General features: G+C 41.1%; 1 protein-coding gene across 1 annotated transcript in view; it reads right to left on the reverse strand.

Annotated features, from left to right (window-relative positions):
- Ablim1 (actin binding LIM protein 1) overlaps positions 1–20,683 on the reverse strand; it is a 271,582-nt gene extending 250,899 nt beyond the window's left edge. Inside the window, exon 1 of the mRNA XM_046449941.2 lies at positions 20,532–20,683. Within this exon, the coding sequence (XP_046305897.2) occupies positions 20,532–20,544 (13 nt within the window). The 5' untranslated portion in view covers positions 20,545–20,683. The remainder of the gene's footprint in view (positions 1–20,531) is intronic.
- Between the last annotated feature and the right edge of the window lie 1,611 nt (positions 20,684–22,294).

Here is a 22,294-nt window from a genome sequence, read left to right on the forward strand (position 1 = left end):
AAGAAGATTCTCATTTTCTTAGGGCCATCAGGAATGCAGTCCCTATTGGCAACCAAGTTGGTCTCTTGGGAGACCAAGAGCCACCACTTGCACACAGAAGCAGAAGTTTCATGATGGGACCACAGCTCTGCTGGTCCCATGAGGGGGTCACTCTGCAGGGAAGAAGGCAGTATAGACTTGCAAGAAGCACCTGTGATTCAGAGTTAGACACTCTAGGTTCATGTTCAAGTTTCAAAGCAAAGGAAAGTCAGGTCTTCCTTCTTCCTCGGGATCTGATGCTTCCTCCTCCTGCACTAAGGCTGTGGGCCACCTCTGAGCAGCATCATGCTAGAGAATGTGCCTCCATCTGTGTGCTCTTTCTAGGTAAAGTCCCCAAGTTTATGCTGACAAATCCCCAATTTAAAGCTTCCACCTTGCAAGGCCCTTTAGTCCCAGTCTTTGGGAGGCTGAAGTGGGAGGATTGCTTGAGTCCAGGAATTTAAGACCAGCCTAGGCAACATAGGAAGACTCTGACTCTGTCTCAAAACCCAAACCAAACAGCTTCACCCTGACCCTCTCCTGAGGTGAGACTGGGGTGGTCAGCTGCCTGACTGACCACCTATCCTGGATGTCTCAGAGGCATCCCAAGTTAGCATATGAAATCAGAACTCTTAATGTTAGTCCAAATCCCAAACCTGCTCTCTTCAGCTCCCTCTCTGACAGATGACGAAGCCATAGAACATCGTGTCCCCTCCCTGCCTTCTGCCCCAGGTCTCCATCTACCCACCAGAAATTTCTGTTGCTCCCCTCTAAAATATGCAATGTCTTTGCTTGTCCTTCCCCCAGAGCCCCACATCCTCCAGGTCCCCATCCATGTTCTTCTGCATCATGAAAAATGTCCCAGTTGTTCTCTAGATGCTTTGTCTCCTGCCTAATTATCACCTCCCCGTAAAATGGCAAAAATAAAGCTTTCAAATGTGAATTAGATCACATCATGCCACTATTTAAACCCTCCCATGGGTTTTTATTACTGTCAGAATAAAATCAACTCTCACTAGGGCAAGTAAGACCCTGTCTGGCCTCCACCCACGTCTCACAGTAACTCAAGGGCCACACGGAACCTTGTTCTGTTCCTGGAACACACAAAAAGGTTCTGCTTCAGGACCTTTCTGCCCACTCTTCCCTCTGCCCCATACGTACAAAGTCTTCGGGTGGCTGCTCCTGTTTGTCATTCAGATCTCAGCTTCAATTTTCATTCTCCAATTTTCCCCGACGCCTCCAAAGATGCCCATCCACACAGTAGTCACCGTCTTCCACAGAACCCTGGGGGACTTTCTTCCTGGCTCTGATCACTATTTGCAGTTATCGTTTTTGCTTCCTGTTTGCTATCTCTCTCTCCATCCAGAAGTTCGGTGTTGCAGTCAACTGTTCTTTGGGGTTTCATTATCAGATCTGGAATGGCTTTGACTGTAAGTTCTTGCTCATCTCTACTCCTTCAGCTCCGGCTTAGGCCTATCCTTGTAGCTTCAAAACGACTCTCCCCTCGAGTTCCTCTCTAAACCAAAGTTTCTCCCCTTTCATTGCTGGCTGACTTAAGCTAAGTCAGAAGAAGAACAATCAGGCTAAATTAACTCACTTCTTTTTTTCCCACTTTTTTTATTGGCGCATTCTAGTTGTACATATTGATGGGATTCATTGTCACCTATTCATACATGCACACAATATAACAATATAATAAGACCTTTCCATGACACTACATGTTGAAACAGGATGTTGGTTAACTTGACCCGATCTTTGATCGCTATAACTTCAGGCAACATAGCAAAGTGAAATGAAGAAAGGGTATTTTCAAATTTCAAAAATCATGTCCACTGACATAGAACAGCCCCATCATGTTTCACAACCACTGTTAAAGTAACAACCACCAGCACTGGTTTCTGAAAGGTTGAAGTGACTGCCTTAATCAGAATCTTGCTTCTTGCCATATTTTCATTTGACTGATAAAGTGATAATAACTTAAAATATTAATAACAAGGGAGGCGAGGGAAAGAACTGCTGTTCGTTAAGCACTTTTTATATGTTAGGATGTTGACCCTGGTTATCTCACTTAGTCTGTTTATTTGCTCCCCCAACTCTGTGGAATAGTTACCACTCTCATCCTTTTACAAAGGGGGAGAGTCTAAAGCTAAGAAGATTTAAGTAAGTATCAAGATACACATACCTGGTAAGGGGTAGAGGCAAATCTGAATTCAGAAACCCACATTCTTTTCATTTACCCCGCTGCCTTATAACTCCAATACAAAAAAGTATCTATTAAGTGACTACCAGGTACAATGCCAAAATTTGAAAAAATGCAGTCAAACAGACCAAGGTCTGACTCTTATCTCTGCCATACACGATCTGTATGAACTTGCACAAGTTGCTTAACCTGAGTCTTATTCTTCCCCATCTTTAAAATGTGGACAATATAAATCTCATAGGATTTTTCTGAATGAAGTATTGTGGTTATAAATAGTATTTGCTAATATTAATTGTTTACTTCATGTCAAGCACTGTCCTAAATCTTTTTTCTGTTTGAACTCCCATAATTCTCTCAAAAACCTTATGAGGTACTTGCTATTTATGTACCAGGGGATGGGCACAGAGGTAAGGACACTTGTCCAGTGTGGCCACTGTAAGAGGCAGTAATGGAAATTGAAGCCAGCCAGCTGTACTCTAACTGCAAAGCTATCTGGCCCCTCAATGCCTAGCACACACACAGTAAGGACCAGAAACGGTAGCTGAATTTTTTCCTTTCTAAGTACAAGGAACACAATAAAATGAGTACCTGGAGCTCTGTAATACAAGGAAAAAAATGAGAGACTCCAAAACAGCAGGGCTCCCCAAAGGAGAAAAAGGTCGTCCCATCATGTAAATATGAATCCTAAAAAATAGACATTGTTTTGCCAGAAATTGATGAAGGAAAAAGGAAAGAGCCTTCCAGATGGAAAGAGTCAAAACCATCGTTGAGTTTGAAAAAGACAAACAGCTTAACTTGACTTGAGGAAGTTTTGAAGACAGAAAAGGCAACTGGATCATACAGGGGTGAAAAGCCTTGAATGCTGGGGTAGGAGAGTCTGAAGGCAGCTTAAGAGGCCAGGGTGGGCTGGGGGGGGGGGTCATGGAAAGTTCTGACCTCATAGTCCTGGGCCATCAAGGCCAAACTGAAGAAAATAAACTAGTTAAGAAGTTTTATCTGCTGTGTGTCCCTGACTCTCTATGCCACTCAATGTGTATGTATCAGTGAATAAATTTTTGCCCTTATTTTGTTCACTTTCAAAAACTAAAACTTTCTGAATGCTACGTACAGGAGTCAACCACAAGAGACAATGGGGAGTCCTAGAAGCTTTTATATATGGAGGAGCCACCCAATCAACCTGTGGAATATTAATTTGGTAGCAATATATGGAAAGACCTAGAAAGGGGAGAGATGGATATATTTTTTTCTTTTTTTTAAGAGAGAGAGAGAGAAAGAATTTTTAATATTTATTTTTCAGTTTTCAGCGGACACAACATCTTTGTTTGTATGTGGTGCTGAGGATTGAACCCGGGCCGCACACATGCCAGGTGAGCGCGCTACCGCTTCAGCCACATCCCCAGCCCGAGAGATGGGTATATTGATAATAGTTGTCCATATGCACAAATGACCCCATCTACCAATTTAATTGCTTTCTGTATTGATTCTCAAAATTTAGAAGTACATTATGTAAAATTACTTAAATGCTATTGAGAACTATGGCATTGTCACACTTGAATGGCTAAACTACCAAAAAGATGTTGTGGGGGGTGAGGAGAATAAATGTGGATTCTTATACTTGAATAATTCTCTTTTTCATGGGATCATGAACTAGCTTGGGCTAAGTGGGCTGCTTTATTATGTTTCGGTTCTGAAAAAGCAGGCATACTGGGAAACAGACATGAAATTAGATACCATCTCTGTTTGGCCAGCTTACAATATCCATCCACACAAAAAGTGCTGTTCAATTCTGCAATTATGCTTCTACTGTCAGATATTCAGAGACAGATGCAAAAATAACAATGAAAACATTTATCTGTGCATGTTTTAATAGCCCCAGGCCTTTGGAAGTCTTATCTGTTATTGTACGTCCCTCTGTGCTCTATTTGGTGTGGATGCATGTCCAACAGATTCATCTCTTCCCTCCATTTTGTGTGCTAAAAAAAAATAAAATGACAATTGAAAACATTCTGGTGCGTGTCGCCAAAGACCAAGCAAGGACAGCAGCTGAGATTTTCTTGACAGCAGGCATATCTGCACATAATCTCTGTCCCAAGGGACTTCTGTGTGGCTCAAATAACGTGATAGAATTAAGAATGCCTAATAATTTAATTGATATACCACTCTAAAATTCAGGGGAGTACTGAAAATCCAATGATATATCGTCAGACATTTCTAAACTTGGTCACACCCTCCACAGGGTGGTTATCTCGTTTCACAGCTTTTCCTTTCTGAGACCAGAGAAGGAAGGGGTTTGCCTTCCTCTGGTAGTTATTCTTCTAGACGATTGCAGGTATTCTATGCTACAGAGAGGCAATAACTGCCCGTTACAGGTTGGCTGCATTTGCCTCTTTCTTGTCTCAACAATGTGAGTGATCCATGGTTCAGGATGTGCTCATTGTTTGCTAGCTACAAAATCTAACAAAGCTAGGTTTTATTCATATAGTTATTCACAAATTAAAACAAAAAGCACCCCCCACACACACACACACACAGGGCAGGGACAAAGTGAGGTGCCAAGCATGCAAAAGTGAACACACATCAGTTACAGAGTTTTGTTAGACCCTCACGCACACGTGCACGTGTGCTCCTGCACACACATACACGTACACCACAATGAGACCCAAAGATGACCAACATTATATAAATAAGCAAGCCCCTAGCTGCAGATCAGAGGTCCTTACATTTTCTTTAAAGGTATATTCTGCTCAGGTCAACAGTTAATTGAGTGGGTTCATCTTTGCAACGTTCTCTGATGGGTCCATCTCGCTCAGAGTAAGAGCCAAAGTCCTTGGTTCACAAGGCAGCACAGGACTAGCCACCTATCCCCACTATCTTTCTGACCTCCCCCCAAACTGGCCTCACTGTGCCTGAGCCATTCCAAGTGTATTCCGACTCAGGGCTTCTGCAGTGCTCTCTACTCCACGGGAATGTTCTCAGCCCTGGTACTGACGTGGCTTGCTGCTCTCCTTCTCCTCTTTGTTTAACTGAAATCTTCTCAAGGAGAGAATATATATCATCTGTATCCCAGACTCTCCATTCCCATCCCTACTTCATTTTCTCCCAGCTGATATGCTGTATTGTACCTACTTACATTTCATAAATATAGTTTTCACACACAAAAAAATAACATTATTCAAAAGGTAAGCACCCAGTAAGCCTCTATGGGAAATGATTCTTTTTTTAATGATTTGTGCACTGTTGCAACTACTGCTCCTAAGGGAACTGGTGCTTAATAAGGGTTTGGGGAATCAATGTACTAGGCGCAAGGCAGACAAGGATGACTCAGACACCGTTCCTACTATTTAGATGGTAACCATATCCACCAGCATTGCTCCCCAAATAAAATCTAACCTGTAAAGTTATCTTCACTGAGGTCTTCAGCAGTCTGGTGATGTGCTGAGTCATTACAACCCTTTTTTAGAGAAATATTCTCCCTAACAAGTGCATGCATATGAATAAGCCAATTTAGCTAGGACACAAAACCCAAAGAAAAGGAAATGGATTTGAAAAAGGTTGCTAGGAAAGTCAAAATGGTTTTGTTCCTTTTCTCAACAAACCTAAAGTGACTGGCTACATCCCTTCTGCCTCAGCTTTTTTCATCAGTGTTCCTAACCTGCAAAAGCATTCTTCTGAATGTCGAAAGTATATTACATTTGACAACTTCCTATAAAACATCTTTTCCCCAGCATTCTACAAATGAAATATATCTCCACTGTATCGTACCTTTTTTATGACCAACTCAAACAATGAGATAGTAAAAATATTTTTTTTGAAAAAATATCCTTGCAGGCATTAAAGCCATCATTTGATAGATTTCATTTAACATCTCAATATCGATTTCATAAAATATTTTCTCCTGCAATGAATAATGCAAAAGTAGAGACCACTGAGCTTATTATAAAAACAGTCAATAAGAGCATAAGAAAGAGCCTTTTCTCCTGACTTCTATACAGTAATTTCTGTCCTGAATGGTGTCTGATGTGGCATAATTTGACTTTCATGATACTAAAGATGGAAGTGATGATGGGGGATCTGCCTTACTATCACTTTTATCAAAAGGAAAAGAAAGGAAAACACTCAGTCATTGATGCTGTCCTGCAAAGTCAAAGAACTGTAAGGCAAACTGTTGAATGATCCCAAGTAGGTAACTCTCATTCCCCAAATCTGCATCTCCTCCTTGCCAAATAAATGCTTGTTTCTATTTGTTTGTTAAACAAAGAAGATCTTGACATTTTCCTAGTCCTTTCTACTCCATTAAAAAAATAATAATGGCATTTAAGAACTCTTTTATGAGTTTCATGCTATTCTTACATTAAGCCTTATACGTCAATGCTTCTAAATAAATCTATCCAATTAACTTAACGAACATCATGCCATTTTCCAAGAGCAAATCAGCTCTCTGTTAGTTCTATGTTTGGGCTCCTTGATCAGAATGTCATAAGCATCATTAAAAATGGTATACAACAAACAAAGTCAAGTGTGGGGGAAGAGCAGAGGGCACTAATTATAAGTGCTCTCTTTCACAAATAGATTTTCATTTTTTGTTGGCTTGAGAATACCAAACCCATCTCAGGCTGCGAGGAAATGGCATTAGCTCTCCTAGTAAGCCAGAAATGTATTTAATCACATTGTGCCAAGACAAAAGTGATAAATGGCCCAAAATGTTAGTGCCATGACTGGGACTGTCAGTCAACACCTTCCCCAACCCCTTTGCCCAAGTAGCATGCTGCTCTGCTCCTGCCTGTGGAGATTCCAGTCAAGACTAAGCATTACGGGAATTTAGTCAAACTGAAATTGAGTCATCTGATCTGGAAATTCATTTTTAGTTTCATGACTTGGTAACAAAAGAGCCTTCCAAGATTATCTAGGGAACAGATGAAAATAGGAAATAGGAAACAGGGTCCGACATAGGGTGTGTACTTGAACACACAGCTGGAGGTGAAGAGCTCAGGCTAAAACTCAGGTCTCCTAACTCCTTGTGCAGCTCTTTCCACTACAATGCTTCCTGTGAAGCAGCTGCCTTTTGCATTATTGTTAAGTGGGGACACTTTGATTCAACCTTTAAACAAATTGATTTTCAAGTTTCATTTTTTAACTGAGGGTAACACATAACTACTTGGGATATATATCAGTATGGAAATCTTTTGTGATTGTCTTGACCTAAAAGTAATGGATCTCTTGCTGTCAGTCATTTATGAAAAATTAATTCTGTAGCAAGCAATGAGGTTGGCTTTAGATGAAGTGAGGGGAAATAGATGTTCTTTATTCCCTGGGTAGAAGTGGTCTGTCCCTTGATATAAATGAAAATAACACCTATAACATTTTCAGTATCGAAGAAATAAGCTGCTCCCAGCAAGGCAGAGACTGTATGTGTGGTCAAAGCAGGAAGCAGAAGCACAGGAGGGCCCACGGCAAGTCAGTCATGGAGGGGTGCTTACGGAAATCTCTGAGCTTTGCTGTCTCTCCAGTATCTCTAAAACATCAGTTGAAAGTTATGGAATAATATGTACAGCTATGCTTTAAAAATGTCAAGGTACATGCACAAATATATACTACATAGCACTGTTTGTAAAAACAACAAGAAAACTATCCATTAATAAAAGACTATTAAATCAGTTATGGTGCAAGCATATGATTAAACACTACACAGTCTTTTTGAATGAGTTATATTGGTATGAACTAATATAGAAACACCTCAAGATATATGTTAAAAAAGGCAAAAAAGTGGGGGGTTTTCTTTCCACATTTTTAATTAGTGCAATACACACACACACAGTTATACATAACAATGGGATTTATTGTTACATAATCATACATGCACACAATATAACAATATAATTTGGCCAGTATCACTCCCCAGCTCTCCCTCCACCTCCTCCTCCTCCCCCCAGCTCCTTTCCTATACTGATCTCCTTTGATTTTCAATGCGATCCTGCCTCCCCACATCTTTCTTTTCCTCTTCCTCTCTAACTTCCACATATGAGAAAACCTTGACCTCCTGAATTTGGTTTATTTCACTTAACATAACGTTCTCAAGTTTCATCCATTTGCCTGCAAATGATATGATTTCATCTTTATGGCTGGGTAAAGTCCTATTTTGTATATATGCTACATTTTCTTTATGCATTCATTCATACATAGTCACATACCTAGGCTGGTTCCATAGTCTGGCAGTTGTGAACTGTGCTGCTATAAACATGGATACGCATGTATCAAAAATAGTGGGGTTTTTTTTAAGTACATAGCTAATTTCATAGGCAGATAAATGAGTTTATCTTAGTGTCCTAGTACATACATAGCTTTTCTCTAAAGGGGCCCTGGCTTCGCAGAATAAGTCTAAACGAACACAGAGCCACCTAGACATCTCTCTGCAGTTCAGTGTGCTAGTTGCTAAGATAAAAAGTCTTTGCAGGGAGGGTAAAGGAAGAAGTACAGCTCTCAGAGGAAAAACAGAGTTACAGGCCAAGTTCAAAGTTAGCAGAGAAATCAGGCGGAAAGAGTACCTCCAGTACAAGGCCTTGATTTAATCAAAGGGTTTCAGAGAACCAGGGCAGGCTAATCTCCAAGAATGTTAATTGAATGCTCACTTAAATCAAATGTTCTGAACACCAGCACATAAATAACCTTATTTTAGTGTTTATCATTGAAGGCAGCTTTGCAATGAAAGGAGAAAATACTGAGATAAATGAGTTAATTAAACCCACCAGGTCCAGCCCCGGCCCAAGTTCTTCTTTGTCCTTCTTTCCAAAAGTCCTTCCAGCAGCAGTGAGCTGCCTCTGCATCACCTCTTTTTCTGTGGTAAAGGTGGAAGTGTCACAGGGACAGCCTATGTTATCTTAAAGGAAATGGTTGGTCATCTAGAACTAGGTGTCATTTCTACAATTGTCCAGAAATCTGATAATGCAGCCTAGAGCCAGCCCATCTGAAGGGGTGTAAATGTTCTGGAAGGTAGGAAAGAGTAGGAATGACCAAGGCCTTCCCAATTCAGATATTGATCCTGAGTCTGTTGTAAACTTTTTGAGGCAAAGACTAAATCTCAGCTATCATGCTAAGCGAAGTAAGCCAACCCCAAAACACCAAAGGCCAAATGTTCTCTCTGATAAGTGGATACTGATCCAGAATATGGGGGTGGGGTGAAAAGAATGAAGGAACATTGATTGGGCAAATGGGAGAGGCATGAGGGCAGGAAAGATGGTGAAATGAGATGGACATCATTATCCTAGGTACATGTATGACTGCATAGCTACATTATGTACAAACAGAGAAATGAAAAGTTGTGCTCCATTTGTGTACAATGAATCAAAATGCATTCTGCTGTCATATGTACCTAATTAGAACAAATAAATAAATAAAATGAAAAGATTAAATCTCAGTCATTCCTGTACCCCTTGCATTTGATACTAAAATCTCTCCATGTATGTCTGCAGAAAGGGTGAGTAGACACCATCCTCAGTACTTGTCTAGCTTGCTTTGTGCAGAGAGGAAAACTTCAGTGAGCTCTTCAGATATGCCACAACACTAAAACTGTTCAAGCAATCCCCACACTTTCAAAAGGCACCTCCATAGGATCCCACCCCTGTCTCATCTCTGCCCTATCATGTGCTACCTGAACTTTCCTGATGGAGGTGACCACCTTCAAGCCAGCTCTGCTGGGGCCTTGTGAGAATTACAAGCCAGAATGCAAGGTGTGGTATTTTTAACCACATAGAAGTCTTTTATTTGCATGAAGTTAAATGTGTCTACCTTTTCTTTTATAACTTTGGGGTTTTGCATCCTGTTTAGCACACAGAATGCTGTCAGGTTATAAATGCGCCCATATTTTCTTTTAACAGTTTGTGTGTGTGTGTGTGTGTGTATCTGAGTGTGTGTTTCTGTGTGTGTTGCTAGAGATCAAACTCAGGGCCTCACATATGCTAGGCACACATTCTATCACTGAGATACACACCCAAGCCATTAGGACTTCTACTGTTTCATTTATTTTACATTTGTTCCAACATCATTTACTGGATCATCTCTCTCCTCACACTGATTTCAAAATCACCACCTTTACTATTCAAAAAGATACATACATTTGCTCACTGTTCTCTCACATTTTCCCTACTTGAATTTTTCTCCAAACTAAACTATTTATTGTGGTCTCATAGATGTTTTACTCTCTGGTAAGACTAATCTCCCATAATTACACTTTATTTTTTAGAATTTCATACATCTTATTTTGCAAAAGGAATAACAGTATTATTTTGCCATGTCCCTAGAAAAGATCTTCTTGGTGTTTTAACCAGAATTTCATTGCTTTTATGGAAAGATTTAGGGAAAAAGAATATTTTTACAATATTTTGTCTTGTTATCCAACAGCATACTTTCTCCCTCCGATAACTTCAATCTTCAGTGTAGTTTTTAAAATTTCCTCATATTGTTCCTATACATTTCATTTAACTTCAAATGTTTTATTCTTCATGTTAAATAGGTCTAGTTACCATTTTAAAGTCCTAAAAACATACTGTTTCCTGGCCTGGAATACTTCTCTAACACTTTTCTATTTGACACATTCCTCTCATTCTTCAAGGTCCATTTAAATATCACTTGTTCTGTCAAGAGTTCCTTGGCCCCATATTCAATCTGGATGGACCCATGTCCTTCCTCTGTCCTCCTGCAACATCTGGCACGTCACTGGCCACATGATACTTCAGCTTCAGCCTATTCCCCCACACCTGGTTCCCAGAAAGCACCCAGTGATTACAATAAAGGAATGAATTCCAAAGTCATAGAATATGCTTTTTCATGTTTTAGTAGTGTTTTTCAGAGCTAACAATAATAATATTGATAAATGGTAGAATTTGGAATGATGTGAGGATGGTTTTCTTTTTAAGCCCAAGATATCTTTTAAAATGCAGAAAATTATCCCATAATGAGAAAACATAAATAATTAAGAAATGAAAAACAGATGCATCCTTTTCCTGGCACGAATTTCAGTTTGGTGTAAAGAGGCAGCATTGTGGTACAGAACATATTCTGTCATTAATGAGACCTGAAATTAAGTTCCAGATCAAACATGTTTTAGTTATTGATGACCTCAGGCTGGTTCTTCACTTCTCTATGCTTCTTTTATATATGTACATAAATAGGAATAATAAATGTCTTCATAATAGGCTAAGAGATACATCAAACTTATAGGTCCAAAATGCTTGCTTCCTCCCCGTCCAAATCTTCTCCTTGTACATTCTTCCTCAACTGGGAAGCCAGTTGCTGAAAAAATGGGAGGCATCCAAGATTCCCCTCTTCCTTTTACTCCATGCTTCCAAGCCATCAGCAAGCCCTATAAGCGATTTCTTAACATATTTCCAGAATCCAGTGACTTCTCCCCAGCTGCTCTCCTGCTGCCTGGTCCAAGCCCCTGTGCTCTTCTCTCCACCACAGCAGTGGCTTCCTAACTGGTCTTCTTGCTGCCACCCTTGCCCCTACTTCTACCCTCCACATTGCTGACTGAGCAGCCTTTTTAAACTTTATCAGATCCTGTGACAACTCCGCTCAGAACTTTCCAAGGGTTTCCTGTCTCTGCAGAGACCACCCTGACACCCTCTATTCCCCTATCACTGGCTCCTCCATACCTCTCCCATCCAGCCACAGCGGGGGCCCCCTGCTGGTCCTAGAACAAGCAAGCAGGACAGACCTCAGGAGTTCTCATTGTTCATCTTACTTTCCTGGATATCTGCATGACTCCGTCACCTCCAGGGTGTCTCACCAAATGTCACCCACGGACAGCACCTTCCCCTCTCTCATCTCTCCAACTCTTTGTGTCCTGCTCCTCTTCTTCATTTTCTTCACGTACCTTCTTCTTCACACTGCCCAACATATGCTTACTTGCCAAGTGCCTGTCTCCCCTAAACACTTAGAATAGTTAGTAGGTGTTCAGCAAACACATATTGAATGACTAGATAACTGAATACATTCTTTCTAACCACAATTCTACAATTTATAATAAAGCATCTAACCATAGAATAAATTATCCTAAAATAAACTGTCTAAAGAACTGGTAAGAAAACTAACCCTCCACTAAGCCCATGTGCATTACTCACCTAAATGCTCCAATGACTCAAAATAAAGATTCCCTTGTCTTACACACAACAATAAGAACAAAAACATCTCCCTGGAATCCATTAGAGATTGCCAACCTGAATCTCTTTTCCACATGTGTGTGTGTTGTTTTGTTGTTGCTGGGTTTTTATTTGTTTGTTTGTTTTAACTTTAAAAAAAAAATCATGGCTTCCCCCTCCTTTCCCTCGACTCTGGGACTCCTCTCCTTCTGTTCATTCCTATTTGGAGCTAAAGCCAGAAATAGCTGTTTACCTCATTGTCCTCATTTCCCTTCATTGTTACCATCCAGTTCTCTGGTGGCTTCCCTGTTGTGGATGTTTTTAAGTGAATTCCACTAAGTAGAGAAAGAAAAGCACCAGTCGAGACCTTGGACACAGCCTAAAGTAAAAATATACTGTAGGATATTTTCTTTAGGAAAAAATATCTAAAAATTGACTCTAATGCAGTTGTACACATGCCATCAAATATTATTCTAATAAGTAATAATGCTGAAGAGCTAGAAAAAGAACGTGCTGTACAGAATAAAAAAGTAATTTCTTTTAATTTGCTGAACATGTGAATAACAACAATTATGCATGTAGAGCTCTTCCTTCTGCAAATCTAAAAAAATTATCTAACAAAAGACTAAATTTATACGATCTCCAATCAATCTGCAAATAATTTTGAGTGCTTGACCCATAATTTCCACTTTCATTTTTACTGTAATTCAGGGCTCAAAAATACAAAGGATTTTATAGGATCATTTACTAAATAAGAACTTCCCCACTTAATAATTATTTTTAATAGACAATTCCCTAATGGTGGTAAATGTATGTTAGATGATTTTCCCAATAAAATAATACAATAAATCTCTAACATATTGGCAGAAAGTCAAGTTGTGAATCTAGGAACAACTATAGGTAACTTAAACTAACATTTTAAAGCTGTTTTGAAACAGCTTTAAATTAACTAGAAGAAATAAAACCACTCGCCTAAAATGACTGTGAAGGACCAAAGGCGCCAAACATTTCCTTCCCAGAATAGTTTTTCTCTACATAACTTACCCCAATTTAGAAGGAAACCAGCATGTGGACTTCCCAAAAAATAAACAAATATTTAAAATATTTATTTGGGTTTGATTTTATACTACATGCTTTTAGTCTATAATAATAATTATACTAGAGCATTCCAACTTATCATTCCAGGAAATGGACCAGATGTATGGGAAATTGAAAGGGAGGAAAATAGCCTAATTTGAATATAACTGAAATATCTGCTAGCATAAGTACAAATTTAAGTTTAAATTTTGATGTAGATAATCCACAATGTGGAAAATACTACATGGAGATATTCAACTTTTGACCAGAATGCTATCTTTTGAGTCAAAGGAATACATTGACACCAAAATGTATGCTGGCTGGAAACATTACACATGAGAAAGGCCACAGTTCTGATATATCCTCTGGCATGTACCTGTTATCTCAGCATCCCATCAGGTACAGCAATTGTCCTAGACAGAAATGGCCATGGCCCTGCTTGAGTGATAACTTACGCAGTATGTTTATATATATATACTTTTTTTTTCTTGTGATACTGACTGGGGCTTGGACCCAGGGCCTCAAACATGCTAGTCAAGCATTCTACCACTGAGCTATGTCATAGTCCTTAAAATTTTTATTTGATTTTTGAGACAGGATCTCGCTTAGTTGCCTTGGCTGACATAGAATTTAATGATTTTCCTACATCAACCTCCATGTAGTAAAACTTTTATTTAAATATGAACAATAGATGTTGATCGGCCAATCGGTCCCAGCCTCAACCAACCACCTATTCTAATGTCCTTTATATTGTTCTGCCCCCAAACCAAGACAACCCTCACTCCAAAGTGCTCAATTAATAGTTATTAAATGAGTCACTAATTAGCATAATAGCATCCTTAGCCCAGGAATGGATGGGATTGGATTTAATCTGGATACTCTGGGAGAGAGGTTCAATAAATACTGTTTATTTAATGTCAATAAATAGTGTTTATTGAATGTCAGAGAAAAAGGCTGACAGTTCAACACTGCCCATTATATTGTCATCTTGCTTGCTGCTAAGAATTTTTCAGATAAATGGTTGTCAGTTCTCTTCTTGAGGCAGGGGAGATAATATACAATATTGTTTCTCAATTGTGGTGTCTATTTTATGACAAACATGAATTGCAATCCCTACTGATGTCTATCTCAATGGGGAGAAAATGCACTAATTCAACATATACTAGCAAATTTCAGTTATATTCAAATCCAATATCTCTATTTTTAATTTTTAGGGACAGAATTAATATTCTTGGTTAATACACATCAATTCCTCAACTGCTTTGATCCCCCACCCCCATCTCCCTCCCTCTCCCTCCTTCTTTCTCTCTCTCCTTCTCTACCTTTCAAACAGTGTTCTTTCAGTTAGGACATGAGTTGGTTTTGGCCCTGAGTTGGTTTGGGCCCCAGGCTGCTGTCTGTGACAGGATGATGACATCTGTGCTCTAGAGGAGGAGGTGCCCACCAATGCAGCAGCCGGCCTTATCTGGTCGGGGAGAAAACAAGCAGAAGAGGGGAGGGGAGTGCCACCCCAGAGCCTGCAGGAAACACAAGCCTTGCTCTACCCAAGGAAGGAGGGAGGGGGTGGCACAGGTATCCTTTTGAGCATTGCCACACGGTGACCAAGATGGGTAGTGACCAAGATGGGTAGACACAATGGCAGAAGGGGCTATAGGAGAAGACCACAGCCTTAAGCAATGGGGCAAAAGAAGCCGGTTCTTCTGAGCACAAGCTGCCATGTACGGTTAGCTGTGAGTTTTAGGGACTAGCATGGCACTCTGCTAGTACAGTGTCTGTCAATTCCTTGTGACATTATGGAATTTAACAAGTGCTGACAGCTGTATTTTAGATGCCTATGTTTGATGATGAAGTCCAGGAAAGCTCAACAGATGTCTATGGGATGAATGGAGAGAGAGTTCTAGATTTTACTGCTTTACCCAGGAGGAAATGCTGACTGCTCCCGTTCTTTCTCATTTCTCTACCCAACCACATTGGAAACCAGTGATCAACTAGATAATGGCAGCCACAAGCAAAGTATCATTCAAAATACTTCTTAAAAAATTGAATACTGCTCACAGACACAATGCGAGATAATTCAATCTTTTGTAAACTTTTACTGAGATATATGATATTCCCACAAGTGAGTTATTGATATTCAAAACTATTCCTCTCGTGTGAAAAATACCCACCTGTGGAATCAGAAGACATTTATTTTAAATGGAAAAAAAAAGGATTTCCAGGAAATGTAGTATATTGCTGTTTTAATATTTCTTTTAAAAAGCAAAATTTATAATGGGTACGCTTGGCTTTCAAAGACATCTTCTCCTTTCTTCAGGTTGATGAACAACTTGAGAGTTCTATAGCTCAAGTAGGAAAAAATAGTAGCTGACACAGGCAGAAAAAAAATATCCCTCACATCACACCAAATAATAATTCTTGGTGCACTAATCTTTATCATCTCACTGGAAAAGAAACATCAAGCTAAATGGCATGACTAGCAGTACAAGGGACATATGTTTACAGGCAGAAGCAAGGGAGAGAAGAAAGATGAGACATGGCAGGAGCCTGCCCTTTATCAACCAGAAAACAGTGGAGCCCAACTATAGCTCTGAAATTAAGAAATCAGCAAAAAGTGAGTGTCATTCTGATTCTTGTAATCCCTCTGCCTTACATCCTAACCTGGGCCGCTGACACTGTAAATGAACCACTCACTGCCCAGCAGAGGGCTTCTGCCTCCAGCCCACCACTGCCCTGTCCTCGCAGCTTGGGCAGCAACCCAAATTCCTCATGCCAAAATTAGGACGCTTGGGGCCAGTAGCAAGCATCTCTTTCACCCCCGCATTCTTCATGGCTGATAGATTCAGGCCCCATCCCTCTCCCCCATCATCCATTTCTGCCCAGCGATTCTTCCCTCCTGCTGCCCATCTCTCACCACTCGCACAATTCCTCTGTGCTCTGGAACCAGTCTCTTGTCAAGGAAATCCCTGTATCCTCAGAGTTTACCACTTGGCGTATGCTTGGTGTATACTGTCCCACAACTTTGATCTATGCTCATGGCATACACATATACGCACACATGGGTATTTTCTCATTTTAAAAAACTGGGATCACATATTGCATGCACTTTATTCTAAAACTCACTCTTTTCACTTGATGAGTCATGGTTGTTTTTCCAGACTAACACATGGATCAAACTCATTCTTTCTAATAACTGCATACATCATCCATAATATGTTAATATACATGCATCATAATTTAGTCACTCATTCCCCTATGAATGAACATTCAATTTGCTTCCAGTTTTAGGAAAGTTCTGAAAACAAGAAGAGCAAGGTCTATACTTTCCGAGCATATGTGCTTTTGAGTTACCTCTCTGCCAGTGCAACCAATCTATCTGCATATACCTGGACCTTTTCTTCCAGGACTCAAGCTTCTGAAAAGCTAGTGTGCTCCTGCAGCAACCCCTTTCTTTGTACAGTGCTTATTATTTGCCATGTATTGTGCACTGAATAGGTTTTCTAACATTTATTGAATTGAACCAAAAGTTAACCAAATAGAGACCATCTGGAAGAATGCACAGGACACGCTGTTGGCCATTATTTACTCTGATAAATTGTTAAGGCATAAAAATAGGAAACTTTCCTTTTTTTAGATACACATGACAGTAGGGTGTATTTTGACATATTATACATACATGGGGTAACCTTCATAGGTATACCTATACATAGATTCCAAGGCCTATTCTCAATATTCTGATTTGGTAGCTCTGAAGTAGAGTCTCGTTATCAGTATGTTTGATAAATTCTCAAGATGATTCTTATAATCCTGAAATTTTGGGGTACCACTCTAGTCCAGTGATCCTTAGAATTGCTCAGAAAGCTTTTCACATAAGGATCTGGAGGTCCTCCCCCTTCAGAGTTTATGATCTGGAAGGAGACTTGGGAATCTTCATTTTTAAAGGACTTCCTGGACAACTCTCCCGAGGTATGGGAACACTATTCTAAGTGTGATAATTTCCTCTAACAACTCAAAAATTAAGATATGATTAATTCATTTTGGTCTTTTTAAATATTATTTTCTATTTGTAGTTGGACACAATACCTTTATTTTAATGTGGTGCTAAGGATTGAACCCAGGGCCTCGCACAAGCTCTACCACTGAGCCACAACCCCAGCCCCTCATTTTGGTCTTTAATGGTAAAAAATTCATCACCAAGTTGGAGGTCTTTGATGAGAATATTTGATTAGAGCATAGATGGGAATGTCACACCTTGCCCCATCATGGAATTAAAAAATAAAAAATTTTATTGTTAGTTTGAATAGTGAACTGTATTTTAATACTCTATGCTTGTTGTCTAAAGAACAGATTAATAAAAAACATTTTTCTAAAATTTTCTTAATAAAGTTGCTTTTCTTATACAATCCAACTGGTTTCAATGTTTTCCATTTTTTAAAAAACTGTTTTGCTCTTCCCATAACCTACAAGCCTAGACATTATAAATAAGCAGAGATTGATTTTTTTAAGTCAGTGGGATTTATCTTTCTAGGAGTCTAAAGACCTTCCTATTTATACGTGCCATATTTAAGTAGGCACATTAACTTTCTGATCCTAAAGATTTATCTCTACTTTCAGGAATATAGACAAGAGCATAGACACTGAATTGATAAACCAGTGAAGCTCAGCTATGACATCTTACAAAAAAATAAGTGACAAAAGAGACATTATTCTAGGAAAACTCAAGTTAGTAGCTACTCTGCTAAGCCCTCCATTATACATTTAGAATTTCTTTCCAAATTCATATAAATAAAGTACTTCCTAAAAAAACATAAGAAAAGTCTTTAATGATAACTAGGAATTTCTGGTCCTCAAAACTGAAACAGGCAGAAATGAATGGGAATGTCAGAATGACAATGTCAACACCAGCAGCCTCTTCCCTTCACTTTGTTACCACCAATTACCCATTAAGGTGTTCCTAAATGTGCTGGGCTTCCAAGTTACTTACCAAGGCTATTTTCTTTAAATCCCACATATGGGCTATTTTTTTCTCTTTCCTTAGCAAATCAATGATTGTAGTGTCTATGATACTATTCAAAGGACTAAGAATAGAGGGAGCAAAACAGGGTCTGTCAGAGTCTAAAAGAACTGAGTGGAAATCAGGATCTGCCACTTACCAACTGTTCAAACTCAGGCAAGTTACATAATCTCTCAAAATCTCAATTCCTTCATCTGTAAAATGGGGAGATAAAACCGTATCCACTTGCTCAAATTGTGGTGAGGATTAAGCAACATAACACTTGAAAAGTGTCTGACAAGGGGCTGGGGTTGTGGCTCAGCGGTAGAGTGCTCGCCTGGCAGACATGCATGCGGCCTGAGTTCGATCCTCAGCACCACATACAAACAAAGATGTTGTGTCCGCCAAATACTAAAAAATAAATATTAAAATTCTCTCTCTTTCTCTCCCTCTCTCTCACTCTCTCTTAAAAAAAAAAAGAAAGAAATCAGCCCCAATTCAGAGCTTGGTCATTTTTCATTTCCTATTCCCAGATAAAAGGAAGAGCCAGAAACTAAGTGAAACTGATGGCATCACCTAATAGACATGCTGCTTTTCAGGACACACCAAGGTTCCCAAGGCTACTTGGCTCCTGTGGTGTACAAGGTTCCTTACTAAGAGTTTTGGTGGTATAAAACTGAATGGGCAAAAAAAAAAAAAAAAAAACTGAATGGGCGATGGACTCTGACCCCAGAGAGTTTTACAACTTATGACAGATATTCTCTACATGTTCTTTGTTGTATTTAGGACAGAGGTCAGAACCAAAAGTCTGGGTCTTAGAACACAGTAAAGAGATTTTATACCTGAGTCCCTTGGGCACTCAGAAGATCCCATTCAGACTCACTGAGTCCCCTGTAATCATATGTGTCTCATCCTTTTTAAAAAAATTTCTCTAATATACACAAATTATTAGGCATGATTAGGTAGTAGTATCTCTGGGCCTCATGTCACCTCTGTAGCTTGATGTCTACAAGGTAAATTCTTCATTTTACCCAGTCCTTACCATCCCATTTCCAGGTATGGAATCAACCAGATGAACAAAGACCAGATTCCTTTAAAAAGGAGTGAAAACATTCTGGATAGAGGTTACAGTGTTTGTTATAATCTTCTGAAAAGCAGCACTTAATTATTCAACACGTTATTAAATTCCCAACCAACCCACCCCCACCCCACCCCAAGCAGGATTAAAGCTTCAGAGTTCAAAAAGCAAATCTGCAACTCCTCATACAAGTTGCTTTCAGGGTATCAAAAGGGGTGGGACTTATTGCTTTGAAAATACACTTTCTAAAAATAATCAATATTTTCCTTAAATGCTTATGGCAAAGGAACCAAGACACTTCATTTTAATTGCTCACAAGCTGTACAATGACTTGATCTCTTTAATATTTCACTCATAGTAGCAGCCACTGAGCTATGACTAACTCTCTCTCCCAGCATCATCGCTTGCTCCAGATGGCAAGAAATACATTCCCTTCACTCTTGCCTGAAAAGCAATTCTGATTTATTTTTTTCCTTCCGCCCATTTCACCTGCAGTAATTGTTTTACTCCAGAAAAAAGACATGTGGGGAGAGGAAGGGGAGATTAACTCAAGGGGGAGCACAGGTAGGGGAATCTACTTTTTTTTCTTTTTTAATGGAGTGTAAATACTGCGGCTTCAAATTTTGCTGCATCAAGCCCTGGATTCCTTCCATAAACGAGCTGCAAAATGGTAACAAGAAAGAAGGAAAAAAAAATCAGCTCTTCCCCCTCCCGCCCGCCCTCCACAGCTCCCCACCGGGCGGGCGGCGGCCCATCCCCCACGCCCTCGCAGCCCGGACGGCGGCCGGCACAGGTGGGCTGGGCACCGACGCGGCCCTCGGGTGTCGCCCACATCCGGGGATCAAGGTCAAGGGCGAGTGCTTCCTCCGATGCCACCGTCCAGCGCCCGCGATCGGCTGCCAAAGTTTCGGGCCGGGCTGGGGCCGGCGCGGCTCTCGCAGCCCCCTGCTCCCCGCACCTGCCCGGCCCGCCCTGGTCGGGGCCGGCGCCCGGTCCGCCGCGGTGCCCACCTGGTCCCCACCTGGTCCCACTCACCTCTTGCGGACATGGTTCAGGCAGCCGGAGCCGAGGCGGGAGGCAGAGCCGAAGCCCGCAGGGCGTGGGGAGGAAAATGCCCCTCCGCGCACCGCGGCGCACACGCTCCCGCCGCCCCGGGCGCCTCCGCTGGCCGCGCGGGGACGCCTCCCGCAGGACACCTGCCCGGCGCGGCGCGGCGCGGCCAGCAGGCGGGGACGCAGTGGCCGCGGGGACCCGCGGGGCGCGGCGGCGTTGACAGCTAGCGGCCAGCTGGGCGGGGCCGCCGGCCGGGCCCACCCGGGTCCAGCCGCTGCTGGGGACGCGCCGCCCGCTCTGCTGCGGCGCCAGGCGGAGCTTTGTCCCTGAGCGAGGTGGGGCGTGCGATCCGGGTCCGCGTCCTGCCCTCTCCCGACCTGGGTCCTCGATAATAATAAGATCGCTGTTATTAATGGCTTTCCAACTTCCTGCCTCGGTCCCAGGGAAGGAATGCAAGAAAAAGCCGTGCCTTCCCGTGAGCGAGGGCCTTGACCCGAGGGAGAAGACCACGGTCGCCTGCTGGGGCTTGGCGCTCACGGAACGAGGCTTTGGCAGTCCACACGCGGGGCGCCCTATGACTCCCTTCGAAGCCAGCCCAGCTCTAGGAGAGCTTGGATCCTTGAGGAAGCCCTGGGGCGCAGAGACCTTCCACCTAGCGCCAAGTCTTGGTTCTTTAATCAATAGGCTCCGGAGGGTCAGGACTGCACTGGACTGGAGAAGAGGGTGAACACTGACAAATCCACTCTTCTACATAGCAGGGTACAAATGAGAAAATACAAGAAAAACTCCTACCCCTGCAAGTTTATCCACTAGAGCTTGATACTAGTAGGCAACGTAAGAAAAACCACCTAACCCAGAGTTCTAAACTAAAAAGGTGGCCTCTCACAACTCACTTTCCTGTCCTTTAACTGTTCCCTGTAACTCACAGCAGGTGGTCTTGTTGGTTGCAATGTAGGCACCTCCCAAAGCTTTCCTGATAAGTGTAATAGATCTGGGAATTCAGAAAATATCCAAAGAACAGATCAACATGATTCACATAATCCTCCTAGGAAAAATAATTGGTGGATAATTAAGCACCGCTGAAGAAAGTCCCACCAAATGATGATGTGTGGAAGGAAATGCTGGGAAGAAAAACACCAGGTAAGTAATGAGAAAAGCAGTTTTCAAATTCAAATGCCAACTACTAAAATCAGCTCTTGTCATTTATCCATTTTGACATCCCTTTCCTTATTTTAGACAGGAAATTCACCAATAAATCATAACTCAGATGATACAATTTCAAACAACTTCTCTTGGCCACTACCCTGTTCACTATGAATTCTCCCTCAAAGGATGATTACAGGGATAGATTAGGTGGTCTACCAGCATGGATCCTTTACCCCTTTCTGCCTCTTTCTGCTTATTGCCTGGAGAAGACTTTTCCTATTTATAACAGGACATGTTCCTGCTCCAGAACCTCCAGTGGGTCCCTACAGATCTCCAAAAAAAAAAAAAAAGCCTCAATGTTTCAAATTGTCTTCATCCAGGCAATTAATTAATCCAACAACATTTTACTGAACATATGCTATATACCAGTCTCTATGGAAGGTATCAGTGTTACAATAGTGAACAAGACCGATGTGACCGGTGCCCATGTACTGAAATGTTAAGGTTCTCTACAATCTGTGCACTCCTGCCTTCTCAGTGTCATCTCTAACTGCTCCCCTAAGCAAACATGAATTTACATGGACTATTTTCTGTTTCTC

This window comes from Marmota monax, unplaced genomic scaffold (assembly GCF_021218885.2).
Source record: "Marmota monax isolate L192 unplaced genomic scaffold, Marmota_monax_Labrador192_F-V1.1 WCK01_AAM20220418_F8-fsc00004, whole genome shotgun sequence".
In the NCBI taxonomy this organism is placed as follows: domain Eukaryota; kingdom Metazoa; phylum Chordata; class Mammalia; order Rodentia; family Sciuridae; genus Marmota; species Marmota monax.